A 26396-nucleotide genomic window follows, 5' to 3' on the forward strand; every position below is an offset into this window, starting at 1 on the left:
ATGGTCAACAGCAGCTCTATCACCGAATTCCTCCTGCTGACATTCTCAGACACGCGGGAGCTGCAGCTCCTGCACTTCACACTCTTCCTGGGCATCTACCTGGCTGCCCTCCTGGGCAATGGCATCATCATCACAGCCATAGCCTGTGACCACCGCCTCCACGCCCCCATGTACTTCTTCCTCCTCAACCTTGCCCTCCTCGACCTGGGCTGCATCTCCACCACTCTTCCCAAAGCCATGGCCAACTCCCTGAGGGACACCAGGGTTATCTCCTATGCAGGATGTGCTGCACAGATCTTACTGCTTCCTTTCTTCATCACAGCAGAGTGTTGTCTCCTCACGGTCATGGCCTACGACCGCTACGTGGCCATTTGCCAGCCCCTGCACTACGGGACCCTCCTGGGCAGCAGGGCCTGTGCCACCATGGCAGCAGCTGCCTGGGGCAGTGGGTTCATCAATGCTCTCCTGCACACTGCCAACACATTTTCTCTTCCTCTCTGCCAAGGCAATGCTGTGGACCAGTTCTTCTGTGAAATCCCCCAGATCCTCAAGCTCTCCTGCTCAGACTCCTACATGAGGGAAGCTGGGCTTCTTGTGGTTAGTGGATGTTTAGCCTTTGGGTGTTTTGTTTTCATTGTGCTGTCCTATGTGCAGATCTTCAGGACTGTGCTGAGGATCCCCTCTGAGCAGGGACAGCACAAAACCTTTTCCACATGCCTCCCTCACTTGGTTGTGGTCTCCTTGTTTGTCAGCACTGGCATGTTTTCCTACCTAAAGCCTCCCTCCATCTCCTCCCCATGCCTGGATCTTTTTGTGACTGTGCTTTATGTGGTGGTGCCTCCAGCAGTGAATCCTCTCATCTACAGTATGAGGAACAAGATGCTCAAGAAAGCTCTCCAGAAAATATTGGAACAAACGCTAGTTCAAGATCACTAATGTGCCCATCAGCCTTGTATGGGTCTCCAGGAACTCACAAAAATCCCAGCCTTTTTTTTTTCTTTTTTTTTTCTTTTTTTTTGGTTTCTTTTCTTTTGTCGTTGTTGTTCCTTCTTTGTTATACCTGTGACTAGTAATTCCAATTAAATCATGTTAATCATCTAACTTCATCCTTATCCTTATACCTATAGCATTATTCCTGATCAACAAACCTTATATACATAAGGAACCAGGCTGCTTGGAAAACTACAGAAACCAGGAGAAAATTATCAGTTTTCCCTCTCACCTCTTCCCATCTCCTCTGGAGCTGGGGAGCAGCCCCAGCATTCAGGAGGGGCTGAGTGCTCTGAGCTCAGCTGGCACAGGGAGGAGCAGCCCGGGTGGCCTTTGGAGCTGCCTCTCGCTGCCCAGTGGGTTCTCCCTCTCTGCTGCCTTCCATCTGGGGCTGCTGCTTCCCTGGAGCCATGGCCACAGACTGCAGCAGGATGTGGTCTTGTCAATACTGCTCAATGCAGGCTGCATTCCTGTGCATTTTGGTAATCTCTCGGGTCTCATGGAACTTGGTCATGGTCCTGCTATCTGTAGAGCACCATCCCTGGGGCTGCAGGCAAGGCGGTGCACCACTGCATCAGAGCTGGTCTCCCTGATACTGTAAGAAAAGGGGCTCCTCAGGGCAGAGCCAGGAGACCGGACACCTCTTCCAAAGCTGGTGTCAGGAATATAGCTTAGGAGTTGTCCCCTGGAAAGGCTTCCTGCTTTTCTGAGCATCTCCATGGATTGAAGGGGACAGGCTCACAGTCCCACAGTTGGACCTAGATGATCCTAAATGGTTCTTTCCATAAATAATAACAATAGTAATAGTAGTAATGTTAATAACAATATGTACAAAGCAGTTGGTGCGCAATGCCATTGCTCACCACTCGCTGACCGATGCCCAGCCTATCACCAAGCAGCTGTAAACCCCCCACCCAGCCAGCTGACCACATAATTGTTCAGCGTGACATGATATGGTATGGGATATCCCTTTGGCCAGTTGGGGTCAGCTGTCCTGGGTCTGTACCCTCCCAGCTCCTGCTGCACCCCCAGTCTGCCCACAGGCAGGACAGAGCAAGAAGCTGAAAAGTCCTTGGCTTAGTGTTAGCACTGCTCTGCAACAATTAAAACATCAGTGTGATATCAACATTATTCTCATCCTAAATCCCAGGACAGGGAGTTAAATAGAGGAAGCAAGCAAGCATGGGGCTAGGACATCTTGGTGGCTGAGGAGCATTAGGAGGTCTTTGAGAAAAAAATGGGCAAGTAGTGTGGAACTCATAAGCTATGGCAAATCCCCAGAAGACCAAAATTTTTGTTAGAAGGAATAGGTGGGTGGAGGTGCAAAAAGCTTGGGAGATGCCAGAGTGAGGTACTTAAGCACAGGAGTGGCCAAAGCCTGCAGGAGAACTGTTTGCAGACATGGGACAGCATGGGAGAGCCTGTGGTGTGGATGGCCAAGGGCCTTGGTGGGGCTGGGACTCCCCCAGCAATAAAGATGTCTTTGCTCATCTATGACTGTTGTCTTTGCAACCAGCAGGGATAAGGGGACATGCTTATCTAAAGACTTGCAGCCTCCTTGCCTCTTTCCAGTGTAATCCTGTTTCAGAGCGCATCCCGTCATGGCTTCATCATCAGCGGTGGCCCTCAGGGAAGCCACTAACATGGAGGTTTGTGCCTGCCTTCTTCAGAGGCTTCTTCAATCTTCCTCCAGCAGCTGCAGTTCAGGAACTTGGCACCAGAGAGCTCATGAAAATGCACAAACCCTAACAAGACAAGCCTCTGCATAACTTACCCTAATTCTTCTGCTCTTGTGTGGTTGATTAGGGAGTATCCATGACTATAGTCTAACCGAGAAGATTTCCAAAATAAAGAACAAGAAGTTTTCTTCTGTTTTCCTTTTTCTTTACTTTTCCACTTAGGGAATATGCAATCTCAACCATCTCCAATTCATAGTGATCCGTAGTGTTGCATGATGAAATCTGAATATGTCTTCACCCCAGCCCTCCCATCTGCCATTTCTCTGATCAGTCACCTGGGATTTCCATTAGTCCTGTTAAAATCACAGCTTTTCCCACCCAAGGCTTCCACTGAATGTTTCTGCACCAATTTGTACCTGCTTTGTTTGTGGAACTGGCTGCACACAAACACAGGGTTCCTCTGTCTTACCAGAACAAAAAGAAGGAAAAAAATGATAAAAAGAGATTTGATTACAAAATAAAATGCATTCCTCAGCTCTCTGTTAAGTCCAAGTTGCCTCTACTGAAGTCCATTTTCAGCCATGCCCCACCTCAGTGGAAAATCTCCAGTGAGAAGTATAGGAAAGGACAGACAGGAAGGCAGGTAAAGAGCTGGCTGCAGAGGCATCAGGCAATAACAATAAGAACAGCAATAACAATAAGATAATTACCAGCAACAGTTATCATATTATATTAGCAGCTGCTAAGGTCTCTTCCTATGATGGGACAGAAAAGCTCTGGTTTTGCAAAGCTGTCTTGCAAACGTTTCTCTCTTTTGCAGCGCAGCTGAACAGAGTGATGCTGAGTGGTGGCATTGTTCTCTGCTGCCTGAAACTGTCCCTGCTGCCAGCTGCTTCTCTGTCCCCATGTCTCCTCCCTGACCAGGCTCACAGAATCCATCCCACCCACTAAGCACTGCCTTAAAGACATCTTCTGGCATCAGAACACTGTGCAAAACACATTTCTTTGTGTGAAGAGACTAAGGAGATGCTCAGAAACATGCTAGCAAGAACTGGAGCCTCAGTGTTTTCTCCAGAATGGAGAAAGAAATTCCATCTCCCACTGCCCACGCAGCCATCTGAAAGGAGAAAATCCAAAGCAGACTCCTACATTTTCTGGTACACCCAGTTTTACATTCTTTTGCAGGATAATGTTCCTGCAGCAGGGAAGCCCCGCTCTGGAGCACATCCTCCTCCACACTGCAGAAACCACAAAAGACACCCTGACAGGTTCTGCCCATGGAGAGATGTGACCAGTCTAGGAGACACTTCAAGGAACTGCATTGTCCTGTGGCAAAAGATTTACAGCATAAAGGTCTGTGAAGATTCCTCCTGTGATGAGCTCATCTCTGCTCTCACCATCCCAACTGCCTTTATTCCCCTTCTGCCTTGCTCATCTTCCCTCTGTGCCTGCAGGCAGTGCCACCAGCCCTGCTGTGCCGCGCAGAGGAGCTGCTCCTGGGCAGAGCTGTCTCTCTGCGGTGCTGCCCACTTGCCAGGAGCTCCCTTGGTCCCAGGAGCCTGACTAAGTTCAGCAGCAGAGGCCAAACCCGAAGCATGATTTTGCTGCTCCTCAGGCTCCCTGGAGATGTTCCATAGACCGCAACCCTCTGGCTTCTTCCTTTCAGCCAGTTCACAGTCCACCTCACTACCCAGTCGTCCAGACCACACTTGTTCAGTTTAGCTGTGAGGATGCTGTGGGAGACAGTGTCAAACACTACTGAAATCAAGATATCCACTGCCTTTCCATCATCTATCCACCTGGTTATATCCTCATGAAAGGCTATCAGGTTGGTTAAGCATGCCTTCCCCTTGGTGAAGCCATGCTGACCACCCCTAATGACTCTTTTCCTTGATGTGTCCAGAGACAGCAAGTGGTGCCCTCACTGGTGTACTTGCCGCAGCATGGACTTGTCCATGGCCAGAATCCCTTCAGGGTGAGCCTGCTTTACCATGGCCTTATTCCGTGGCCATCAGAAGCCTTCCTGCTTCAGCACAGACTAATCCACACCACACACTCTTCTGTGTTTTCTGGCACAGCATTATTAACTGCCTTAGAGGCTTCCAGATGTACCTGCCCCAGTGTGGACATATCCTCTGGCCAGCGTGCCTTCAGGGAAGTACCTTCTGCACTGTGGACATCTCCATAGCCACAGACCCTTTGGGGTAGACATGGCCCCACGTGGACTTATGCACAGGCCACAGTCCCTCTGACTCAAGTACCCATGCAAGTTCAAGCCTGTCCATTACAGAAGCACAAGAGCAGCAATGCCCTGGCCATCTGACAGCCCAGGTACGTGGCTATTGCTGCTATCAGAACATTCCTGGGCACAGCAGAGTCAAATGATATGGCAAACAACAAAAGCAAAATATAGTCACGAACAAATATAGGGCAAGCAAGCCCTGTGGCAAGAAAAGGAGCCTGCCAATTCATAGCTAAAGAGCTACAGCAGCTGTTAATTCAGTTTAGCAGACTCTGATCAAATCTGTTGTCATCTCAAAACCATGGAGCTGCACGCTGGGCACCAAAAGGGACTGCTCTGCATTAACCCCCATAGGCAGCTAAGCACCACAGAGAGGTTGTGGAGTCTCCTTCTGTGGGGATATTCAAAACCCACGTGGATGCCATCCTGGGCAAGGTGCTCTAGGTGATCCTGCATGGCAGGGGGGTTGGACTGGGTGATCTTCGGAGGTCCCTTCCAACCTCAGCCGTTCTGTGATTCTGTGACCACACGGCTGTCAGTGGCTCCCCCCAGCAGGATGGGGGATAGAAGCAGAAAAGTGAGCTGAGTCTAAGGGAGCTGAACAGGTAAAGCAAAAACTGCATGCAAGTGAAGGAACAGGCCTCTGCAATCCCACCTCTTTAAGCTGGAGGATAATTGCACTCAGGTGTTACCCTGATAAGACACTGGATACAACAGAGAGCAGAGAATCGAGGGTTGAAGTGCAGTTTAACAGGATCATCACCTTTTCTTAGGGTACCCAAGGAGGGTCTCAGCTCTTCTAGCAGGGATGCAGAGGGCTCATTCCAGCTGCCCTCATGCAGACATCCAGCAGCATTTATATGTCCTTAGCATTGCGGTGTCCTTCCCCTTTCGTATCCTGCCGGAGAGCAACCTGCAGCCCAGGAAGACACTCCAAAGATACAGCTGGATGTCCCAAAGCTGCGTGTCCTGATATCCCAGCTCCTCTCGCTGCAGTGTCTAGAGGAGTCACATCGTCTCCCTGCCCATGCTCACAGCCCCTGGGGCACAGCAGGGACCCTGCTCTGCGCCACAGCCCTGGGCTCTCCTGCCCTGCCACAAGTCTGTGCTCGGCCCCGTGCCACACCTGAGGTGCTGCAGCCCAAATGTGCACAGCCAGGACGAGCTGGAGCCTCATGGCTTGTCCCAGAACAGTGATGATTTTGGGTGAAGGGACATCGGAATTTGGATTAAGGGGTGTGATCACACATCTTGGCCACCTGCGGTGCTGAAGTGGAGGGATGCAGGCTCTGCCAGAGAGAGTGTCAGGGAAGATGAGAAGGTGAAGGTGAAGCTCAGATGCATGGAGCTGCTTTATGCAATTGACAACAGATTGGGTTAGCTTTTGTGATTGAGGAGGAGAGGGGCTCCCTTCCAACCAGATCCTTTCTATGATTCTATGACCCATCGTGTCAATGAACACGCTGGCCCCAACTATCCCATCCTCATCTACTCCCCATGTAACAACCTCTGCAACCAAGTAAAGGGACAGGTGAAAGTTCCTCCCTCTCTTGTGAGAGGTGCTGAGGCACCCATCTCCCAGCCTGATCCATTCCCAAGAGAGATGTGTTGCCTACCAGGGGCTCGTATTAGGAACGATGCAATGAGTCTACCAAGCCTTGTTCTTCGCTCAGACTACTATCCACTGCTGCTCTGCTGGGACTCTCCCTCCACCTCTGCACACAGGCAGAGGAAGCCCCAGAAAAGGGCTTACAAGGGGAATGTCAGACCAACAAGTCACTGAAGGGTCCTTTATTTTGTTTAAATTCACCAAGACTCCTCATGGACGGAGTCTTTGGACTCCTCTAGACAGCCATGCACTGAATGAGAAACGGGATGAAGAATCAGAGACTCACAGAATGTTTTGGGTTGGAAGGGACCTCTAAAGAGCATCTAGTTCTCAACCTCCCTGTCATGGGTAGGGACACCTTCCACTGGACCATGTGGCACAAAGTCCCATCCAGCCTGATGATCTCAACATTTCCAGGGAAGATGCATCCACAACTTGCTAAGAGGCAAAATCCTAATGACATTTTAGTGGACAGTGTCAGGAGAATGAAACCACAGATAAAATAAACACTGAAACCAAAGCAAAATAAAGACAGAAATGACAATACCCAGAAATACGTTAGAATAGGAGCTGTGCCTTTAATGAGCCACGTTATGTGTCTAATGCAGAAGTTGGGAAGTTCATTCCTTCTGAAAAAAATTATTTCATCAGTTTCCTGAGGGCATCCTTAATCTCCTGGTTCCTCATGCTGTAGATGAGAGGGTTCATTGCTGGAGGCACCAATGAGTACAGAACTGCCATCACCAGGTCCAAGGATGGGGAGGAGATGGAGGGGGGCTTCAGGTAGGCAAAAATCCCAGTACTAATAAATAGGGAGACCACAGCCAGGTGAGGGAGGCATGTGGAAAAGGCTTTATGCTGACCCTGCTCAGAGGGCATCTTCAGCACAACCTTGAACATCTGCACATACGACAGCATAATGAAAACAAAACAACCAAAGGCTAAACAGACAATGACCACAAGAAGCCCAGCTTCCCTCATGTAGGAGTCTGAGCAGGAGAGCTTGAGGATCTGGGGGATTTCACAGAAGAACTGGTCCACAGCATTACCATAGCAGAGAGGAAGAGAAAATGTGTTGGCAGTGTGCAGGAGAGCATAGAGGAAACCACTGCCCCAGGCAGCTGCTGCCATGGTGGCACAGGCCCTGCTGCCCAGGAGGGTCCCGTAGTGCAGGGGCTTGCAAATGGCCACGTAGCGGTCATAGGCCATGATGGTGAGGACAGAATACTCTGCACCAAAAAAGAATAATAAAAAGAAGACCTGGGCAGTACATCCTGCATAGGCAATGGCCCTGGTGTCCCTCAGGGAATTGGCCATGGATTTGGGAAGAGTGGTGGAGATGCAGCCCAGGTCGAGGAGGGCGAGGTTGAGGAGGAAGAAGTACATGGGGGTGTGGAGGCGGTGGTCGCAGGCTATAGCGATGAGGATGAGGCCGTTGCCCAGGAGGGCAGCCAGGTAGATGTCCAGGAAGAGCGCGAAGTGCAGGAGCTGCAGCTCCCGCGTGTCTGCGAATGCCAGCAGGAGGAATTCAGTGATGGAGCTGCTGTTGGACATCTGCTGTCTCTGGGCATGGGGGACCTTTACAAGGAGGAAAAAGCAATAACCAGTTAGGAGAGGTTCCTCTGAAAAAATCCTATGCCATTTCTCACAGAAGTCTCCCAAAGTACCTCTCTCCTTTCAAAGACCTTCTCGTGGCTCCCTTAATTAACTGTAGCATGTGCTGGCTGAGGTGGGCAGAGGGAGCAGGGATTCATCTGTGGGTCAGTCCTGTACAGCAGTAGGTTTATGGGAACCTGGGGTGATCTCAAATTAAATCCACTTACAATATCAAAGAGCTTCTCAGTGTTCTTATTCCCAAATCACCCAACAGCAGGGCAGAGCAGAACCTGAGATGAACCTGGGTACTGCTGATAGCCTGGGATTCCTGGTTCAAAACACACACCTCCAAACCCCTCACCCTGTCTTCGTACTCCACTTCCAACCACCACGAACAACAAGGGCTTATTTCAGTTCCCTTCATGCATCTCCCCAACAGCATTTCTGTGGCCTTGGCACCTCCACTGATTCTTCGAGGCTTCCAGCATCACAATCACTCTAATGGAGAACTGTGTCCATTTGGGACGGATAGGATAGGGTAGGATAGGATAGGATAGGATAGGATAGGATAGGATAGGATAGGATAGGATAGGATAGGATAGGATAGGGCAGGATAGAAGAATCAAATCGAATCAAATCAAATAGAATAGTTCAATTGGTAGGGATCTTCTAGTCCAACTGCCTGACCTCTTCAAGGACCTTTTCAATCAGAAGTTAAAGCCATTTATTGAGGACCCTTCCAGCCCTTTTACCAGCGTTGTTGCCCTCCTCCAGACTCTTCCAAGGACTTTTTTTGTACAGTGGAGACAAGGACTGCACATAAAATTCAAGGTGAGGCTGCTCTAATGCTAAAGGTAGTGGGACAATCACCTCAACTGAGCGGCTCTGCTGTGTTTAATGCATCCTAAAATGCATTTTGTGCTCTTCACCGTGAGGGTACATTTCTGACTCACAGCCTGCTGTGAGCCTGCTGTCAACCAGCACTCCCAGATCCCTTGCTGCTGAGCTGCTCCCAAGAAAACTGAAAGCACGGAGTCTGTCTTTATCAGGTAGCCCCTGAACAGCTGTGTGCACCAGAAATGTCACTGCAGCAAATTACAAACGCAAGCAGACTGCTGACCAGACTCTAGGCAGCAGCATGACCCTGCCCTGCCCTGCCAGGGGGCCTCCTTCCACCCGCAGCTTCTCCCTGCAGCGCCCTGGGGACCATACTCTGCACCATAGCCCTGAGCACCCCTGCCTGCACCCCCAGCTGCACAGCACTTCACACTTTTCCACTTAGAGCCTCTGGGCTGGGAGTCCTCAAGAAAGGTCCCAAAATCTGTGGGCTATGCTGCCCTTTGGAGATCCTTCCAGGAACTGCAGCAGCATTGCCCTGCAGCCAGAGACTTACCATTTCAAGAGCTGCAATGTTTTTCCTCCAGTAAGCTCTCTTCATCCTCCCGAGTGCCTTTAACCTTTCTCTGCCTCCCTCCCCTTCCCTTATCCCCTTGGGACCCCCAGCCCTGCTGCACCATGCTGAGGAACTGCTCCTGGGTACAGCTGTGACTCAGCAGAGCTGCTTGCTTGCAGACAGATCCCTCCATCTCAGGAGCCCAGCCTAGCTCAGCAGCAGAGGCTAAGCCCAATGTATGACTTTTGCTGGCCCCTCGGGCTCCCTGGAGATGTCCCTGGGGCTCCAGGGATGACAACTCCTGAAAAGCAGCAGGGTCACCCCTGGGGAACATGATTTGAAGCAGACTGAAGTAATCACCAACTGCCCTGCCCTAAACAAAGGACAGAGACTGGTTCCAGCAGCATGATTTGTGCTACCAGAGCACAAGATGTCCTGGTTCACCTCTGAACACCCATAATAAAAGGATAGAGAAACAAAGGGAGGCTTCTCTGGTTTCCCTTGGTCAGGGCAGTGATTCAACTGAGGGAATGCAGGCATCTTCATTGAGCAACCTGACCTAGTAGCAAGTATCCTTGCCTACGGCTGGTATGTCAGAGCTAGATGATCCTTAAGGTCCCCTTCAACCAAAATCATTCTATGATTCTAGGATCTCATCCCAAATTGGAAGCCCTCAGGCTGAAGCAGGATTCAGCTCCCCCATGCATCCTACACACCCTACATCTGGGATTGCTCTTGGTTCAGCTCAGGTAGACACAAAGTAATTGCTAGTGTGGGCTCTGAGCCCCTGGGCTTTGTTCAACCTGGGGGACAGCTGGTCCCACACAGACGTTTGGTGATGGCTCAGGTGCCAGGGGAGGTCAAAGACGTGTGCCAGTGTTTGCAGGCTCTGATGGAGAACTTTTCTGAGCATCAGCTGAGGGCCAGACAGGGAAGGGGGATGTCCTTGGCTGCCCACAGGGACACCAGACTTGTATATGTAGGACACCTCCGGATGTGCCTTTATCCAATATCTCCTCAAAGCATGCAGAGCTATTGAGCTGACCAAATGCAGGAGAGGTCCAGAAAGACTGCTCAATTCCCTTCCTGCTCTCCAGCCTTGGACACAGCAGGGTTTGCTCTCTTTGTGGTGCTCTCCTTTGCTCTTTATGCTGTGATTTGCCAAACACTCAGCATGTCTAAGCTCACAAGCAAACCTTTTGCATGCATGTGATCCTGGGCCATTGTAAACCATGTTTCCTTGTCACAAGTCTGTACTTGGACCCAGAGCCACAGCTGAGGTGCCCGGGGCTGTGCCCAGCACATTTCTGAAGGGACTCTTCTAGTTAACAGAAGGTGCCTCCTGTTTGAGTTTTTCCTTTCCTTGATCTGGGCTTCAAGTTTACTCTGTTTCATCTGGGTGGCGATGTAAAAACATCTCTCCCAATTAGGGAATGGGCTCAGATACACAAACTGTTACTCTGAGCTTTACCAGGCAAGTGCCTGCACCACATGCCAACCTCCAGACAGCACCAGCATCACCTTTCCAAGCTCATCAGAGTTTGTGCATCTGCCCTTTAGCTCCTGCTCATATGAAGAGGTTGCTCCATGAGATGATTGAAATGCTGATGATGAGCTCAATAGGACCGGGTCTGTGAGCATGGACAGGGTGTAGATGTGGGGATCACAGAATCATTTAGGTTGGAAGAGACCTCCAAGATCAGTCCAACCTCTGCCCTAATACTAGCAAGTCCTCCACTAAACCATAGCACTAAGCTCTACACCTAAATGTTTTCTAAAGACCTCCAGGGATGGTGACTCAACCACTTCCCTGGGCAGTCCATTCCAATGCCTAACAACCCTTTAAATAAAGAAGTTTTTACTAATATCCAGCCTAAACCTCCCCTAGATGACAGCAGAGATAGACGGGGGGTTCCTGGCAGTGCAGACAGTGGTGCTGGAAAATGATCTGGCTCTCCCATTGAGCGTCCTGACCTTTAGGGCAACCACCCTCTGGTGTCCTTAGAGGCACAGTGCTGCTGCTCAGAAGGGCACAGCTCTCCCATAGAACCCCTGAGCTATCAGAGAGCAATTTTGAGAAACTGCAGAGAGGCTAAGGTCATGAGCATGCTTCTGGGCAGCTTCAGATGTATGCCGCTGACGCGAATCCTCTTGTCCTTGGCTGTCACAAAGGGATGAGACTTTCCCTGGGTGTAGCACCCACACAGTCCTTGGTCTGCTCACTGGAGTCAGGAGCCAAGTCCTTCCCCAGCAGGGCAGGTCCATCCTCCTATGAACAAAGTGCTGCAGAGCTGAGGGCTGCTTGCAGTTCCAGCTCACCCTTGTCCTGAGGGGATCTTTCAAGAGGATGAAGAAGGCAGGGACTACATTCTCTGGAGGGAGCTTTTCAGAAGCAGTGCTTTCAATTTCCTAATTGCTGAAGGGAAAAAAAAAAAAGAGAAACGAGAAATTATTTGCACAAGAGACAGACTGCAGACAACTCCAGCTTCCTCTTTCCATCCTTGTCAGATTAGGTCTGGCCTCCCCCTGATAAGCTGCAACCACAGAGATGCCCTCGGACAGTGCCAGACAACCAAGAGGTGCCCATAGGGCAGAGCTGAGTGCAGCATGTGGGGAGGGGGGGGGGAAGAGTCTGTGAACACTGGCACCAAAGAGATGGGGGGCAGAGAAACATCTCCCAGGGACAGCTCCATACAGCAGAGAGGTGGTCAGAAGGAGAGGAAACTCCTAAGAGCAGCATTGTGCCTTGGGGACTGGAGCACCACTGTGTCCTCTCCAGCATGGATGCCTTCCACTGAACAAGACCCCCTTGCCTCTCCTCTCCCTCTCAGCAGGGTCTTCTGCCCTCATGGCCACGATGTTGACCTTGCAGCTGGGAATGCATAAAGTCTGAAGAGGGTTCAGAGGAGGTCTACCAAGACAGGGGTAGGCATCATGTGTGGAGGCCAAGAGGCCTGGGCTTCCTAGGCCTGGCGAAGCACAGGCTTGGCACAGTGTAGTAGTAGCTCCAGACAGCTTGGAAGTTGCTTTCAGAAATGATGGCACATTTTTGGTAGGGGCATGAGAAAGGAAACCAACCATAAACTGCCATTTGGGAGGTCCTGGTCATGAGGAGAAAGAAATATCACTCCAAGGGTACTGCTGTGGTCACTCAGAGGGAGTCTGGATCAGCCCATGGCTTTGTGTTGCAAGAAATAGCCAGTGAGGACAAGCAGATGCCAGTAGAGGTAGGGAGATACTGTGGTGATGAAGTAGGTTGGGTGTCTACAGACTGCAAGGAAAATGGCACCGGCATGGGGCAGGGTAGGACAGACAACGGCCAAGGGCACTGGCAAGGCTGGAAGGCCCTGACAGAGCCAAGGTCTTTGTCCCCTTGGCTGTAGCTGTTGTCTGTCACTGAGGCCTATGAGAAGGCACGTTGTCCCCTTGGCCCTGGAACCTTGGGGCCTTCTTGTACCCCCCGGTGGTGTTGTACTGTTGTCCTTCACTCCGCATCACACACCCCACATCCCACTGTCTCTTGAAGAGTCCTGAGTCATGTGTGGGACAGGAGCTCCCTTCCCAGAGCCCGGGCATCAGGCCTTGGCATCTGGTTGGATAAGGGCTTTACTCAGCATCAGAGCCACCTACATGTTGCCTTTGCCTGACTGGCATCACTGCCTCCAATTTCTGCTCTAACAAGTCCATGGGGAGGTTGTGTTGCTAATGGCCCTCAGTGAGACCCATTAACACTCCAAGAAACTTTACTGTTTCTTCTGGCTTTACCTTCTTGTTCAGCCTGTTCTATCTCCTCTCAGCATCAGAGGTCCATGGACTCAGCACCAAATACACCCTGGGGCTTGTTACAATACAGAGAGCCCTCATGTGCCTTGTTTCTTCCCATCATTTTCTTCAAGGATGCAGGGCTTGTACATCTAATTGGAGAGATTTCAGAAGGGTAGTTAAAGAGGCAGATTTCAATGAACAATTGAGAATAAGGGCATTTCCTTTAACTAATTTATTTATTTATTCAGTTTACTGACATTTCTAACTGATATTGATGCACAGGATCTCCTAAGGAGTTGTGGTCAGCTTGGAAAAGTAGTCCCTTGAGGCCAGACACTCTGTGGGCATCCTTGCTCCTCACCTCCCCAAGCGCTCCATTTCTCTCAGGAGCCGCCTGGGACTTGCAGCACTTCTCCTCCCATCAGACTTCTCCACTCAGGCCTGCAGCTGCATGTGACAGCTCCCTTGCACCAATTGCTGTCTCTTTTCCCCAGAGAACTGCCTGCACACAGGCACAGAAGGGATTCTCTCCATTGCAAACAAACAAAAGTTAAGCGCTGTACAATTCAATAAACTTTAAAACATTCTCCTCAACTGCATGCCACGTGCAAACTGCATCTAACGAGGTTCACCTGGCACAAGGGACAGCTGTACAAGAAACGTTTTACACAGAGAGATAAGCGAGGATAGAGATAAACACAATTAAGGCGTTCACTACAGAGTTCATTAGACTTCTAAAGGATGGCGATAGTTTTTATCTCCCTAAGCTTTTATCAGATAGCTGGGAGGTGTCTGAACAAAAAGCAAAGAGAGGGAGATTCTGGAGAGCGATGGGAAGAACACACGTCCAAGGAGTCTGCTGAAAAGACACCTTCAGACATAACCGCTTAATCATTTTATTTAATCATTTAATATTTTGAACTACATGATCTTTAAGGTCCCTTCCAAGCCCAGCCATTCTATGACAACCAGGAGAGGTGGGAACACCAGAATGATGAGGGTGACTGGACACACAGCATAACAGACAATATTGGTAGTGCAAAGAGAGGGAAAAATCAATATTTCCTGTACAATAAGTGCACTTCTTGGTGATTTCCATTCCGGCATGGTAAGAACATATTGCCGTTCCATAAGCAGAACTCACGTGTTTCAGGTAATGAAAATGTGCTCATATATACATGCATTTATATATATGTGTGTCCTGGTTTCAGCTATTATCATTATTATTCTTATTTTCCTTTCTTTTCTGTCCTAATAAACTGTATTTATCTCAACCCACAAGCTTTCACTACTCTTTTTTTTATTTTATTTTTCATTCTCTCCCCATCCCAAAAGGGAGAGAGGGGGGAAGGAAGAGGTGCGAGGATTGTGTGTTGCTTGTCCCTGTGTCCCTGTGACCCACATCTTACCCCAATTCTGAACATCACTTTCACATTCAAAAGAAAAAAAGTGGACAAGAAATCCACCCCAGGTCCCATACCCACCCTTGAAGATCCAGGATATTAAAGTGAAAGAAAGCAAATGCACACCTAAAAAAAAAAAAAAAAAAAAAAAAAAAAAAAAAAAAAAAAGTAAAACCTGAAATTTTAATGAATAAAAGGTCTTTGGTTTAGATCTTAGTCTTTGTGGTTTGGTTTGGTTTTCCTTTTCATTGACATTTTCTAAATGTTTCTGTTATTATTAGGTTTATCAGGTTAATAATAAGGTTAATAATAAGGTTAGATTAACCTTCCCTGCCCAAGAATGTCCATGACGCCTCTCAGTCTTTGCACAAAGCCAGCCACACTGAGGTATCGACCTCTCTGCATTGATGGAGGAAAGCAAGACAAGCTTCCATGCAACCTTCTGCTTTCCAGCTGAAGAGTCCTTTAAATGTGGAGACAGAGAAACCATGCTCAGCTGTCCTTTACCACCAGGATAGTGCGTGCATTTAGCTTCGGGTACAAAAGAAAGAGAAAAATGGCATCATCTAATAGAGGAGCAGAATGCAGAGAAAAAGAATTAAAACCCCAGAAAAGCCCCAAAAAGCTCCCTGCCCTCTGCCCGGCTGCACTGGTCTTACCTTGCTGGGCAGCTGACCTCCACCACAACTGTTCTCTCTCTTCCCATCCTCGGGAGAGGAAGGGAAGAAGAAAAGGAAAGAAACAACTCACGGGCTGAGATAAGGATAATTTAATTAGAGGAAAAATAGTTATTAAGGGAAAATTGTTACTAATTACATCATTTAAATAAAGGGAAGGAAAAAAAAAAGCAAAGGCCATGTGGAAGTGCAGAGGAAGGAAATTTCTCTTATTACTAAGAGCAGAAAGGGCAGGTGAGTGCTGAGCTGCTGGTTTATTTTTTTATTTTTTTTTTTTATTTTTTTGTGTTCTCATGGATGCACAGACAACATTGCTTATTGGCTCGGCTCTGGCCAGCAGTGGGGCCCTAATGTAACATGGGGCAGTTTCTGCATTCTTGTCACAGAAGCCACCCCTATGGCCCCCTGCTACCAAAACCTTGCGACGTAAACCCACTACACAGATCACCCAGGGGCTCTGAACCTGTCCCCCTCCATCCACAGAGAGCCCCAGAAGAAGCAGGAGGCCTCTTCAGGGAGCAGCTCCTGCTGACCGCAGCTTCGGAAGAGGCCTCCAGCCTCCTGGCCCTGAAGAGCCCCTTTCGGTACGGTGCTGCTAGCAAAGAGGCCAGCTGTGACACACTGGTTCACCTTGATGCCTCCTGTCTACAGCCCCAGGAATGCCACGGAACAGACAACAGGACTGTCACAAGGCACACGGGACCTTAAGGCTGACACAAACGCAAGGGCTACATGGAAGAGAAAGGAGACCAGAGCTGAAAAAAACACGTTCTCCTATTCATGGCTGTATCCCCGCAAGCTCCAGAAAAGGAAGGAAGAGATGGGAATTGATGAAAAGTACTTTACTGCAGGCTTCTGTAATTTGTTTATACAGAGAGGGATGCTAACAACATCAGTACCTGAGCTCTTGGAGGGAGACAAAGCCAGGGAGATATGAAAGAAGAAGTTGAATAAATTACAGTATTTTTCACATACAGTATTATCATAATTACGAGAATACATCAATCAATCAAACAAAAAACAAACAAACAAACAAACAAAACAAAACCGGCTTTGCTTCTTTGTGGTACAGTGGGAAACCTACAAGTCTGATGGCTACGTTATTGATGATGGGATAACACATATCCCAATACATCCCTGAGAGCATCCTTGATCTCCTGGTTCCTCATGCTGTAGATGAGGGGGTTCAGTGCTGGAGGCACCACCGAGTACAGAACTGCCATCACCAGGTCCAGGGATGGGGTCACGAGTCAGAAGGGGGCTTGGGCACCCTGTTCCCATGGACACATCTGTATGGCAGGATTGTATGGGTTGAGTCCCCCATCTCCATCCTACCTGAGAAGAACAGCACCTGCAGAGCTGGGTGGAGAAACAAGGAGAGCTGTTACGATGCTCCTGCTGGGGAGGGACAGATGGACACTCAGGAGACCCTCCTCTCCTGTCCTGGACCCTATGGCCTTAAGGGGGCTCTCCTGGGTGAAAGAGGAGACCCATCAGTTTGTCTGGAGAAAGGCATGCTCACTGAAGTCTGACTGGGGGTCAGCAGCAGAGACCCAGCCCAAAACATCTCTTTTTCTGCCACTATTGTTCCATGGAGATGTCTCTGGGGCTCCAGGCGAAACCATTGTGAAAGACACCGACATAACCACTTATCTCAGCTGGGGAGAGACATTTCTTTCATGCAGTGTCATTGCTTATATCAAAGAATTATGTTTAAGAATGATCTTTCCTAGGAGGGATCCCCTTTACTGCTGCTGAGGAAAGAGATTCAACTGAGTCAAAAAAAGCATTCTAATCTGGGCTTGCCATTCTGGAGGTGGAAGGAGACAGCCCCCTCTCATGCACCACACAAACCCTCAAAGTGGGGTTCCTCTTGCCCCAGTTCAGGCAAGCACAAAATAATTACTTGCACTTGAGCTCCTTGTCTCATGTCCCATGCTAATTAATGGTGATGGAGAGTAGGGCCAGTTGGTCTGATGCAAACACCTGCTGACATTTGTGGAGCCAGTATTGGTTCAAGGCATGTGCAGGTAATTAAGAGCTAAGGGATCATTATTAAGTATGAAAGAGGCTTCCTTTGGCCACCTGAAATAGTAGATGATGCCCACATTTAGGACAAGTGAATCTTGCCTTGTTTGTTATTTTCTGGGTAGCATAGGCAGCTGTCATGATTTTGGCATGATTATTGGCAAATTACCTTTATAGAGGCTCATATGACATTACATTTTAGATGTTTGATGAAAACAGCAGTGATAACACACTGATGTGTTGGAGTAGTGCTCACACAGAGCCAAGGACTTTTCTGCTTCTCCTGCTGCCCTACCGCCAAGGAGACTGAGGGTGCATTAGAAGCTGGGAGGAGACAGAGCCTGGAGCTGAGCAGGACTGATCAAATTCAGTCCATACCGTGCAACATCACGCTCAGCAATAAAAGGTGGGGTAAAGGAGGAAGGGGGGATACTGGGAATGATGGCATTTGTCTTCCAAGAAACTCTTCTGTGTGATGAGCCCTGCTTTCCTGGAAGTGGCTGATCATCTGCCTGGCAATGGGAAGTAGTGAATGAATTCCTTGTTTTGCCTTGCTTGCACACATGGATTTTGCTTTACCTAATGAACTGTCTATGTCTTAACCCATGAGTTCTACCACTTTTACCTTTCTGATTTTCTCCCCATCCCACCTGGGACGAGTGGGTGAGTGGCTGTGCCATGCTCAGCTGCCTTCTGGTGCTAAACCAAAACAGTTCTTTGGGGCACAAAGGGTTTGAGACAATGACAGATCTGAGTGTGGAGACCAGATTTATAGATATCAGAGCAGTTTGGCTCCTAATTGGAAGTCTCCTGTGTTTGCAACAGGGCTTCCTTGCCTTTCTGTATGTATATGAGAGTCCAGTGCTTGTTAGTGGCTGCTTCTGAATCTGCTGTTTGCTCTACTCCTTATCATCTTTCTTTGCTGTGCCTGGGAGCATTCTGATAACAGCCATGGCCATGTGCCCGGACTGGTGGATGGCCAGGGCACGGCTGCTGTTCCTGTGCTGCCTCTACTGGACAGGCTGGAACTCCAGTGTGACTGTGAGTCAGAGGAACTGTGACCTGTGGGTGATTCCACATGGCAGCGCATACAACCCAAAGCATCTGTGTCCATGGACAAGTCTACTCCAGAGCAAAGTATGCCTCGAGGCCTCTGTGGCCATGGAGAAGTCCGTGCCATAGTGGGTACACCTTGCAGTGTCTGTGCCCTTGCATAAGGCCATGGCAGAAGACCTCAAAGCGTCTGTGGCCATGGGTAAGTCCTCAACGCAGCAGGTAGACTTCTGAAGGGAGTGTGGTTTATGGATAAGGCCATGCCGGAGGAGGTACACCTCTAAGAGGCTGTGGCCAAAAGACACTGGATGGAGCAGGGGTGAGGGGAGGAGTTCAATGCAATGTTAAACTCTGTAGCCTGGTCTGAAGGGACCAGGGATGGAGACTGTGATGGATGTACTTCTAAAATGGTTGTAACCCATGATCGGAGTTGCATGTTATAGGAAGTCCAACAGCAGAAATGACTGGAACTGATAAGAGTAGGAACAAGATGCACTCTAAGTAGAATCACTGAATATCCCAAGTTGGAAGGGTCCCACAAGGACCATGGAGTCCAACTCCTGGCTCCACACAGGTCTACCCGGAAATTCAGACCGTATAACTAAAAGTACAGTGCAAATGCTTCTTAAACTCTGACAGGTTTGGTGCTGTGACCATGTCCCTGGGGAGCCTGTCCTGTATGCACCACCCTTCTCGGTGAAGAACCTCTTCCTGATATCCTGCCGGAACCACCTCTGTCGACCTTAAAGACCATCTAGTTCCATCCCCCTGCCATAGGCAGGGATGCCGCCCACTAGGTGAGCATGCCCAGAGCCTTGTCCAGCCTGGCCTTGAACACCTCCAGGGATGGAGCATCCACAACTTCTCTGGGCAACTTGTTCCTGTGCCTCACCACCCTCCAAGTAAAGAATTTCCTCCTAATGTCTAATCTAAATCTCCCCTCTTTTAGTTTAAAACCACCCCCTGTCATTATCTGATTGAACACAGAGTCACTCTCCATCCAAATACCCTTTAAGTACTGAAAAGCTGCAATGAGGTCACCCTGGAGAATTCTCTTCTCCAGGCTGAACATGCCCAGCTCTCTCAGCTTTTCTCCATAGGAGAGGTGCTCCAGCCCTCTGAGCATCTTTGTGGAACTCCTCTGGACCCGTTCTAACAGGTCCACATCCTTCTTGTGCTGGGGGATCCTGACCTGGACTCCAAGTGGGGTCTCACAGAACAGAGCAGAGGGAGACAACCTCCTCCCTTCACCTGCTGGTCACTCCTCTCTTGATGCTACTCAGGATGCAGTTGGCCTTCTGGGCTTCAGGCACTCACTGCTGGCTCATGCTGAGCTTTTCATCCACCAGAACCCTCAAGTCCTTCTCCGCGGGGCTGCTCTTGATGAGTCCTTCACCCAGCCTGTCCTCATGTCTGGGACTGACTTCATCTTGCACTCCCCTCAGCCTTTAACACCTCTCTCCTTCTTGCCCACTCATCTCATGCAGGCAGTGCCCCCAGCCCTGCTGTGCGGTGCAGAGGTGCTGCTGCTGGGCGAAGCATCCCAGGAGCCCAGTCCAGCTCAGGAGCAGAGGACCAGACTTTCCTGTCTCACCACCCCAGCCTTGAGCTGTCCCTGGGGCTCCCAAGGAACCTACTTGGAACTAGACTGAAGTAATCACTTTTGTTCCCTCCTTCAGCTGTGGACAGGCAACTCTTTCCAGTAGTGTCATTTCTCCATCAGAGACAGAGTTAGGTAGGCGAATCACCTTCCCTTGTACCATGACAGACCTGGGCAGTGACAGAAAGATCTCTTTACTCCTGCTCAAGAAAGGGATTCAGCTGAGCCAGTTGAGGTATCTCATCCTGGCTGTGTAGTCCTGGGGCTGGAAGGGGGTTCAGCTTCTTCCATACACGTCTCAGGCATTTATCTGGCCTCCCCTCAAGTGTGCACAAAATACTCTCGTCTAACCTCCCAAGGTAAGTAATAGATATTGTAGGGTAGAAGTGAGCTGGTCAAACACAAACTCAGTGCTAGAGGTGATCCGAGATATTTGCAGGTATCTGCAAGCTCTAACGCAGCATTTCTGGGAGTCAGGGCGGCAGCTGGGGCCTGGTGGGAAATCCCTTTGGCAAGTGAAATGAAAGCAGAGGCACACATGGAGGACAACTGAACCTTCTCCCTACTTGTTATATTCAAAGCAACCTGCAGAGGTATTTATCTGAGGAAATGGAGTCATGTGCCTTAGGTAGAGGTAAATCTATGTTAGTTCACTGTGGGCTGTGCTTTCAACTAGATTTCAGATAGATTTAGACTAGATTTGAAGGGGGAAAGGGATAAAATCAGGCTTTCCAGTCGTAAGCTATGGGATGGCACACCAAAATTTGAGGGACTGTGTGCTAGTGAGGTCCTTCAATCTGCTCCACAAGGCGCTGGGTACAATAAATTACATTTGAAATGTTTCTGCACCGATGTACACAGCACGACAGAGAAGCAAGAGGAGCTAGAAACCTTGGCTCAGTCCCTGCGTTGCAATACATTTGCCATAAGCAAAACTTGGTGGGAAGAGTGCTGTGACTGGTTGTTGTGGCTTAACCTGCCAGGCAGCTCAGCACCATTCAACCCCCCTCATGGGAATGGGGGAAAAGCATCAGGAAAAAAAAAAGGTAAAACTCATAGGTTGAAATAAAGACCATTTAATAGGACGGGGGGGGGGGGGGGGGGGAGGGAAAGGATAATAATAGTAATGATAACAGAATGTACATCACAACTGAATTGCTTACCAGCTACTGACCAATGCCCAGTCCATCCCTGAGCAATGGCAGCCCCCTCCAGACAACTCCTCCCAGAGAAGCTAAGTCATTGACTTAGTAAAAGCTCTGCTCTGCAGCAAAGGAAACGTCATTGGGTTATTTGCATTATTCTTATCCTAAATCCAAACTATGGCACCATAACAGCTACTCTGAAACAAACTAACTCTATCCCAGCTGAAACCAGGACACTGGTGTGCTGCAGTAGATGGTTATAGCCTCTCCAAGAGGAATAAGCAGGGCAGGCAGGTGGTGGGGTGGCGCTGTATGTAATGGAGGGGCTGGACTGTACAGAGCTTGCAGTTGGTGATGATATGGTTGAGAGCCTCTGGGAAAGGACTAAGGGAAAAGCAAGTAAAGCATGTGTTGCTGTGGGAGTCTACTATAAGCCACTCAGCCAACAGGATGATATCAGCATATATATATATATATCATCATTCTATCGGAAATTAGGGGAAATCTGTAGATCAGCTGCCTTTTCCTTATGGGTGACTTCAACTTGCCAGATTACAGCTGATGCAAACTGGTCCAGGAAATTCCTAATTCACACTGATAACTTCTTGGTACAGATATTAAGGGAGACGACTAGGAAAGGTGCCCTCCTGTATTTGCTGCTTTTAAATAGAGATGGTCTCTTTGGTAAAGTGGTGATTAGTGTCTGTCTTGGCCACAGTAAGAGAGAAACAGTCAACTTTAAAATCTTTGGTGATAGAAGAAAAATTGCCACCAAAACGTTGACCTTAGATACTGGGAAAGCAGGTTTCAGGCTGCTCAGAGAACTAGTTAGTAAGGTCTGCTGGGAATCTACTTTTAAAGGTGTTGGGGGTCATCTGTGCTGGTTGCTATGGAAAGAAAGCAAACAAAGACAAAACAAAGAAAAAATGGGAAGAAAAGAAAAAAAAAAAAACTATGGACAAAGATAATCCTGGGTTTTCATGTGAAATTCTGGGAATCATATGAGCAGCAGAGTACTTTATAAATGCTGAAATACTGTACGTTGCCACATTTTCTTCAGGGCGTCCTTGATCTCCTGGTTCCTCATGCTGTAGATGAGGGGGGTTCAGTGCTGGAGGCACCACCGAGTACAGAACTGCCATCACCAGATCCAGGGATGGGGAGGAGACGGAGGGGGGCTTCAGGTAGGAAAACATGCCAGTGCTGACAGACAGGGAGACCACGGCCAGGTGAGGGAGGCACGTGGAGAAGGCTTTGTGCCGCCCCTGCTGAGAGAGGATCCTCAGCACAGCCCTGAAGATCTGCAAGTAGGACAGCACAATGAAAATAAAACATACAAAGTCAACAAAGACACTAATCACAAGAAGCCCAGCTGCCCTGAGGTAGGAGTCTGAGCAGGAGAGCTTGAGGATCTGTGGGATTTCACAGAAGAATTGATCCACAGCATTGCCTTGGCAGGAAGTTCCTCTGTACTTGGCTCTGGGGAGGCCACACCTCGAGTAGTGAATTCAGCTCCAGGGCCCCCAGTGTAAGGACATGACGTATTAGGACGAGTCCAGAGGAGGGACACAACGATGACCAAGGGGCTGGAGCACCTATTCTATGAAGACAGGCTGTGGGAGCTGGGGTTCTTCAGCCTGGAGAAACGAATGTTCCGGGGAGACCTCATTGCAGCCTTCCAGTACCTAAAGGGGGCCTACAGGAAAGCTGAGGAGGGACTTTTCATCAACGCGTGTAGTGATATGACAAGGGGTGATGGTTTTAAACTGAAAAAAGACGGTAGATTTAGATTAGACATTAGAAAAAAGTTCTTTGTTCTGAGGGTGGTGAGGTACTGGAAGAGGTTGCCCAGGGAACTTGTGGATGCCCCATCCCTAGAAGTGTTCAAGGTCAGGCTGGATGGGGCTTTGAGCAAACTGGTCTAGTGAAAGGTGTCCCTTCCCATGGCAGGGGGGATATCATTTCAAAGAAATTATATGATCTTTAGGGTCCTTTCCAACCCAAACTATTCCGTAATTCTCTGAGCTCCCTAGTACCCCACTGAGTCAGCTGAATACTGCAAGGGGCTTCTGCGAACAGCCTGAGCAGGAACTTGATCAATTATCCTCAACTTGGGCACCTGCTGTCATTTCATTTGGCAGAAGACCTTCCCCACAAGGCTCCAGGACGACACCCTCACACAGTGCCCTGCCTCTCCACATCGGTCCACCTCAGCTTGCAGTTACCTGCTTATATCTTGGACCACCTCTGCCACCTCAAAGTTTATCATGAGTTCGTGGCCTCCATTTCCAATAATTCCAATGGGAGCTAAGACACGCAGTTGACACACAGGTGCCTGTTTTGTGCACACCTGAACCGAGGCAAGACAACTCCAACCTCCAGTGGGTTTGTGGTCAATATGGGAAGTAGCAGAGTCTGCAAGCCTACAAACCTGCAATACTGACTCGGCTGACTCCCTTTTCTCATCCTGGGTAAAGGACATGGCTGCTGGTCACTGTCTCACAATGGGACAAGAAAAGCTCCAGGGACACCTCAAGCAAGTGCGGGGGGAGCAGGGAGGGGAAAGAAAATGATGCCTTGGACTGGGCAGCTGATCTCAGCCAGGCTCCTGGGACAGAGGCAGTTCCCAGCAAGCTGGCAGCTCCGCAGAGAGACAGCTCTGTCCAGGAGCAGCTCCTCTGCACATTGCAGCAGGGCTAGGGACACTGCCTGCAGGGGGCAATGGAAGAGAAGACAGCCAGAGATTAAAAGCTTTCTGAACTTGGAATGCAATTTAGAGCTCATTGTGGGAGGAACCTTGACACCCACTCACATGGGAAGTCTCCTGCTGCAGGGCAATAGGGATGCAGTGTACAGACAGATGCCCTAAATTTGCACTTCCCAGAGATTATGGATCTACTCGGAGCTTCAGCTCACCCTCAGCATGTTTTCAAGAGGACTTTTCATAAGTATGATCGAGGCAGCCTTTCCTGCTTGACTCTGCTTCCCTTGTAGCTGCACTTTCAGTTTTCACTTGTTTGTCTTGATGGGAACCGAAATAGAGCTGAGAGGTTTAGAAAAGGGGCTGAGGCTCCTACACCACCATCCTGAAGACAACAAAGAATATTGGGAGAAGCCTTCACCCCTCACCAACCTGGAAATAACACCAGCATCACCTTCCCAGTTTCATCAGGGCTCGTCTGACCTGCTGTTTAGTGCCTGCAAGCATGACGCCGGCCCTGTGCAGTGCCCTGTCCCGGGGAGGTACCTGCAGGGCAGAGCTGAACATGCAGCACGTAGGATGGGGTCTGGGAGCTTGGACAGGGAGCTGAGATGGTGGCAGGGAAACAGATCCTGGCAGGGACAGCGCCAGGCAGCAGCATGGGTGGGCAGTGGGAAGGAACTAGTGTCAGAACTGCTGGGAAGGGGGGATTGTAGCTGCTGCCTGTCACCCACCTCCTGCAGTGCAGCCGCCTTGCTCGGAGCAAGCCCCCTGCTCTCCTCTCCCAGCCAGAAAAGCCTCTGCTCTCACAGCTGGGGCTTCCAGGGCAGAAGCAGCCCCAACTCCAGCACAGCAGAGGTGCCTCTCTCCTGACACATGCCCTCAGAGAAGTCAGGCTTGTTGTGGTTAGTGCCTCTTTTGCTTTGGCATGTTTTCTTTTCATTGCGCTGTCCTATGTGCAGATCTTCAGGGCCGTGCTGAGGATCCCCTCGCAGCAGGGACGGCACAAAGCCTTTTCCACGTGCCTCCCTCACCTGGCCGTGGTCTCCCTCTTTATCAGTAGCATTGTGTTTGCAAACCCAAAGCCCCCCCTCCACCTCCTGCCCATCCCAGGATCTGGTGGCGTCATTTTTGTACTTGGTGGTGCCTCCAGCACTGAACCCTCTCGTCTACAGCATAAGGAACCAAGAGATCAGGGATGGCATTAGGCAAGTGATGCCATAGACATTTTTGTAAGAGCTAAAGCTGCCCATCTGTCCCAGCAATTGTTCCCTGCAAATGCCACACTGTGCCAGAGCTTCGTTTATTCACTGTATTACTGTTTTATTTCTCCTTATCATTTTCCCACATAAATGATCGGATTTGTCTCACTACATCTGAGGAATGGACCTGCTCCTTTGCACCTGGAAGCCATGGAAAAGTCTGTCTAACATGGGCTCAGACCTGACTTTTTGTCCCATCTCTGTAGTAAAATGGGCTCCCTTGTGTGCATTGATCTGGGTTCTTCTTCCAAAGGTGGTGCCAAAACTAGTAAGACCCCAAAAGAGCCTTTTTATCCTTCTATTTGGGAGCACAAAACTCATTGTCTCGTCATGACCTGCTAGACACAGCTTTGGATTTAGGATTGATGTGATGTTGACTAGTGGCAGTGGAGATGGTGAGTGCCACTGGGGGACATATCCAGGGTTTCCCCAAATGGCATGGAAGACACCTGTCCATCAGGAGGACACTATGGGAAGAGAGGGAATCTGCAGGGGACATGTGCCTCAGGTGGGCAGTGAATGGCTCTCCACGAAGTGAGAGACCACTCCAGGTGTGCTCACTTCTAGGAAAATCACTTGATCCAGGTATCCACAGGCAAGTGGGGACCCAGCAGAGGGATGGGAGGCTGGAGAGGGATTCACATCACTCTCATTGGTGTATCGCTGCCTGGATCGCGAGGCATGTCTGGAATATCTAATGCCTTCGGTAAGGCTCCAAAGTCCCTCCAAGCACTTTTCACCTCCAGAGAGCCCTGGTGGGCTCTGTGAGCAGTAGTGGTACCCACCTGGCTAGGTCAGCTTCCCAGCCTGAAGAGTACAGCCAGTGTAGGGTCACCGCAGGGTCCTTCTGCTGTCCAGAGGGTGCTGCACGGCACAGGCTACTCACAGCTCCACATCACCACCCTCAGAACATTTATGAGTGCATTTTTGAAGAAGATTGAGGCACCGTGTACCTGAAAGGCAAGGAGAGAGCGCTTTTTGTTTTCTACTGCTGGCTGGTGAGGGAAGAATTTTGAGATGGGAACTCTCAATTCCGAACAAGGTACTGAAACTCCAGACCTCTTCCACGGAGAGGTGAAAAAAATCTGGAAGTATCCCAAGAAGACACCCAAGCCTTAGAGAACCTATAACAACTTTCCAGGTTTAGCAGGGTTGCTCTCACCTGCTGCATAACCCCTGCATAAACAGCAGTGTTCCTGCGCTGTGCCCTGCTCCTAAGGGTGTCTGCAGGGCACAGCTGAGCACACAGAGGG

The 26396-nt window shown here is 49.5% G+C and overlaps 1 protein-coding gene and 1 pseudogene across 2 annotated transcripts; one reads left to right on the forward strand and one right to left on the reverse strand.

The window, feature by feature from the left end:
• Window positions 1-25485, forward strand: LOC311220595 (olfactory receptor 14C36-like; annotated as a pseudogene). The gene is made up of 3 exons: window positions 1-654; window positions 24844-25089; window positions 25350-25485. The product of its transcript is annotated as an olfactory receptor 14C36-like (transcript).
• LOC311220603 (olfactory receptor 14C36-like) lies at window positions 7160-8074 on the reverse strand (the record flags this gene model as incomplete). Its single annotated transcript, XM_084304165.1, has 1 exon — window positions 7160-8074. The coding sequence occupies one exon, from the start codon at window positions 8072-8074 to the stop codon at window positions 7160-7162; it is 915 nt and encodes a 304-aa protein (XP_084160291.1).
• Window positions 25486-26396: the final 911 nt, after the last annotated feature.

Source organism: Netta rufina, assembly GCF_964035555.1.
Source record: "Netta rufina genome assembly, chromosome: 35".
In the NCBI taxonomy this organism is placed as follows: domain Eukaryota; kingdom Metazoa; phylum Chordata; class Aves; order Anseriformes; family Anatidae; genus Netta; species Netta rufina.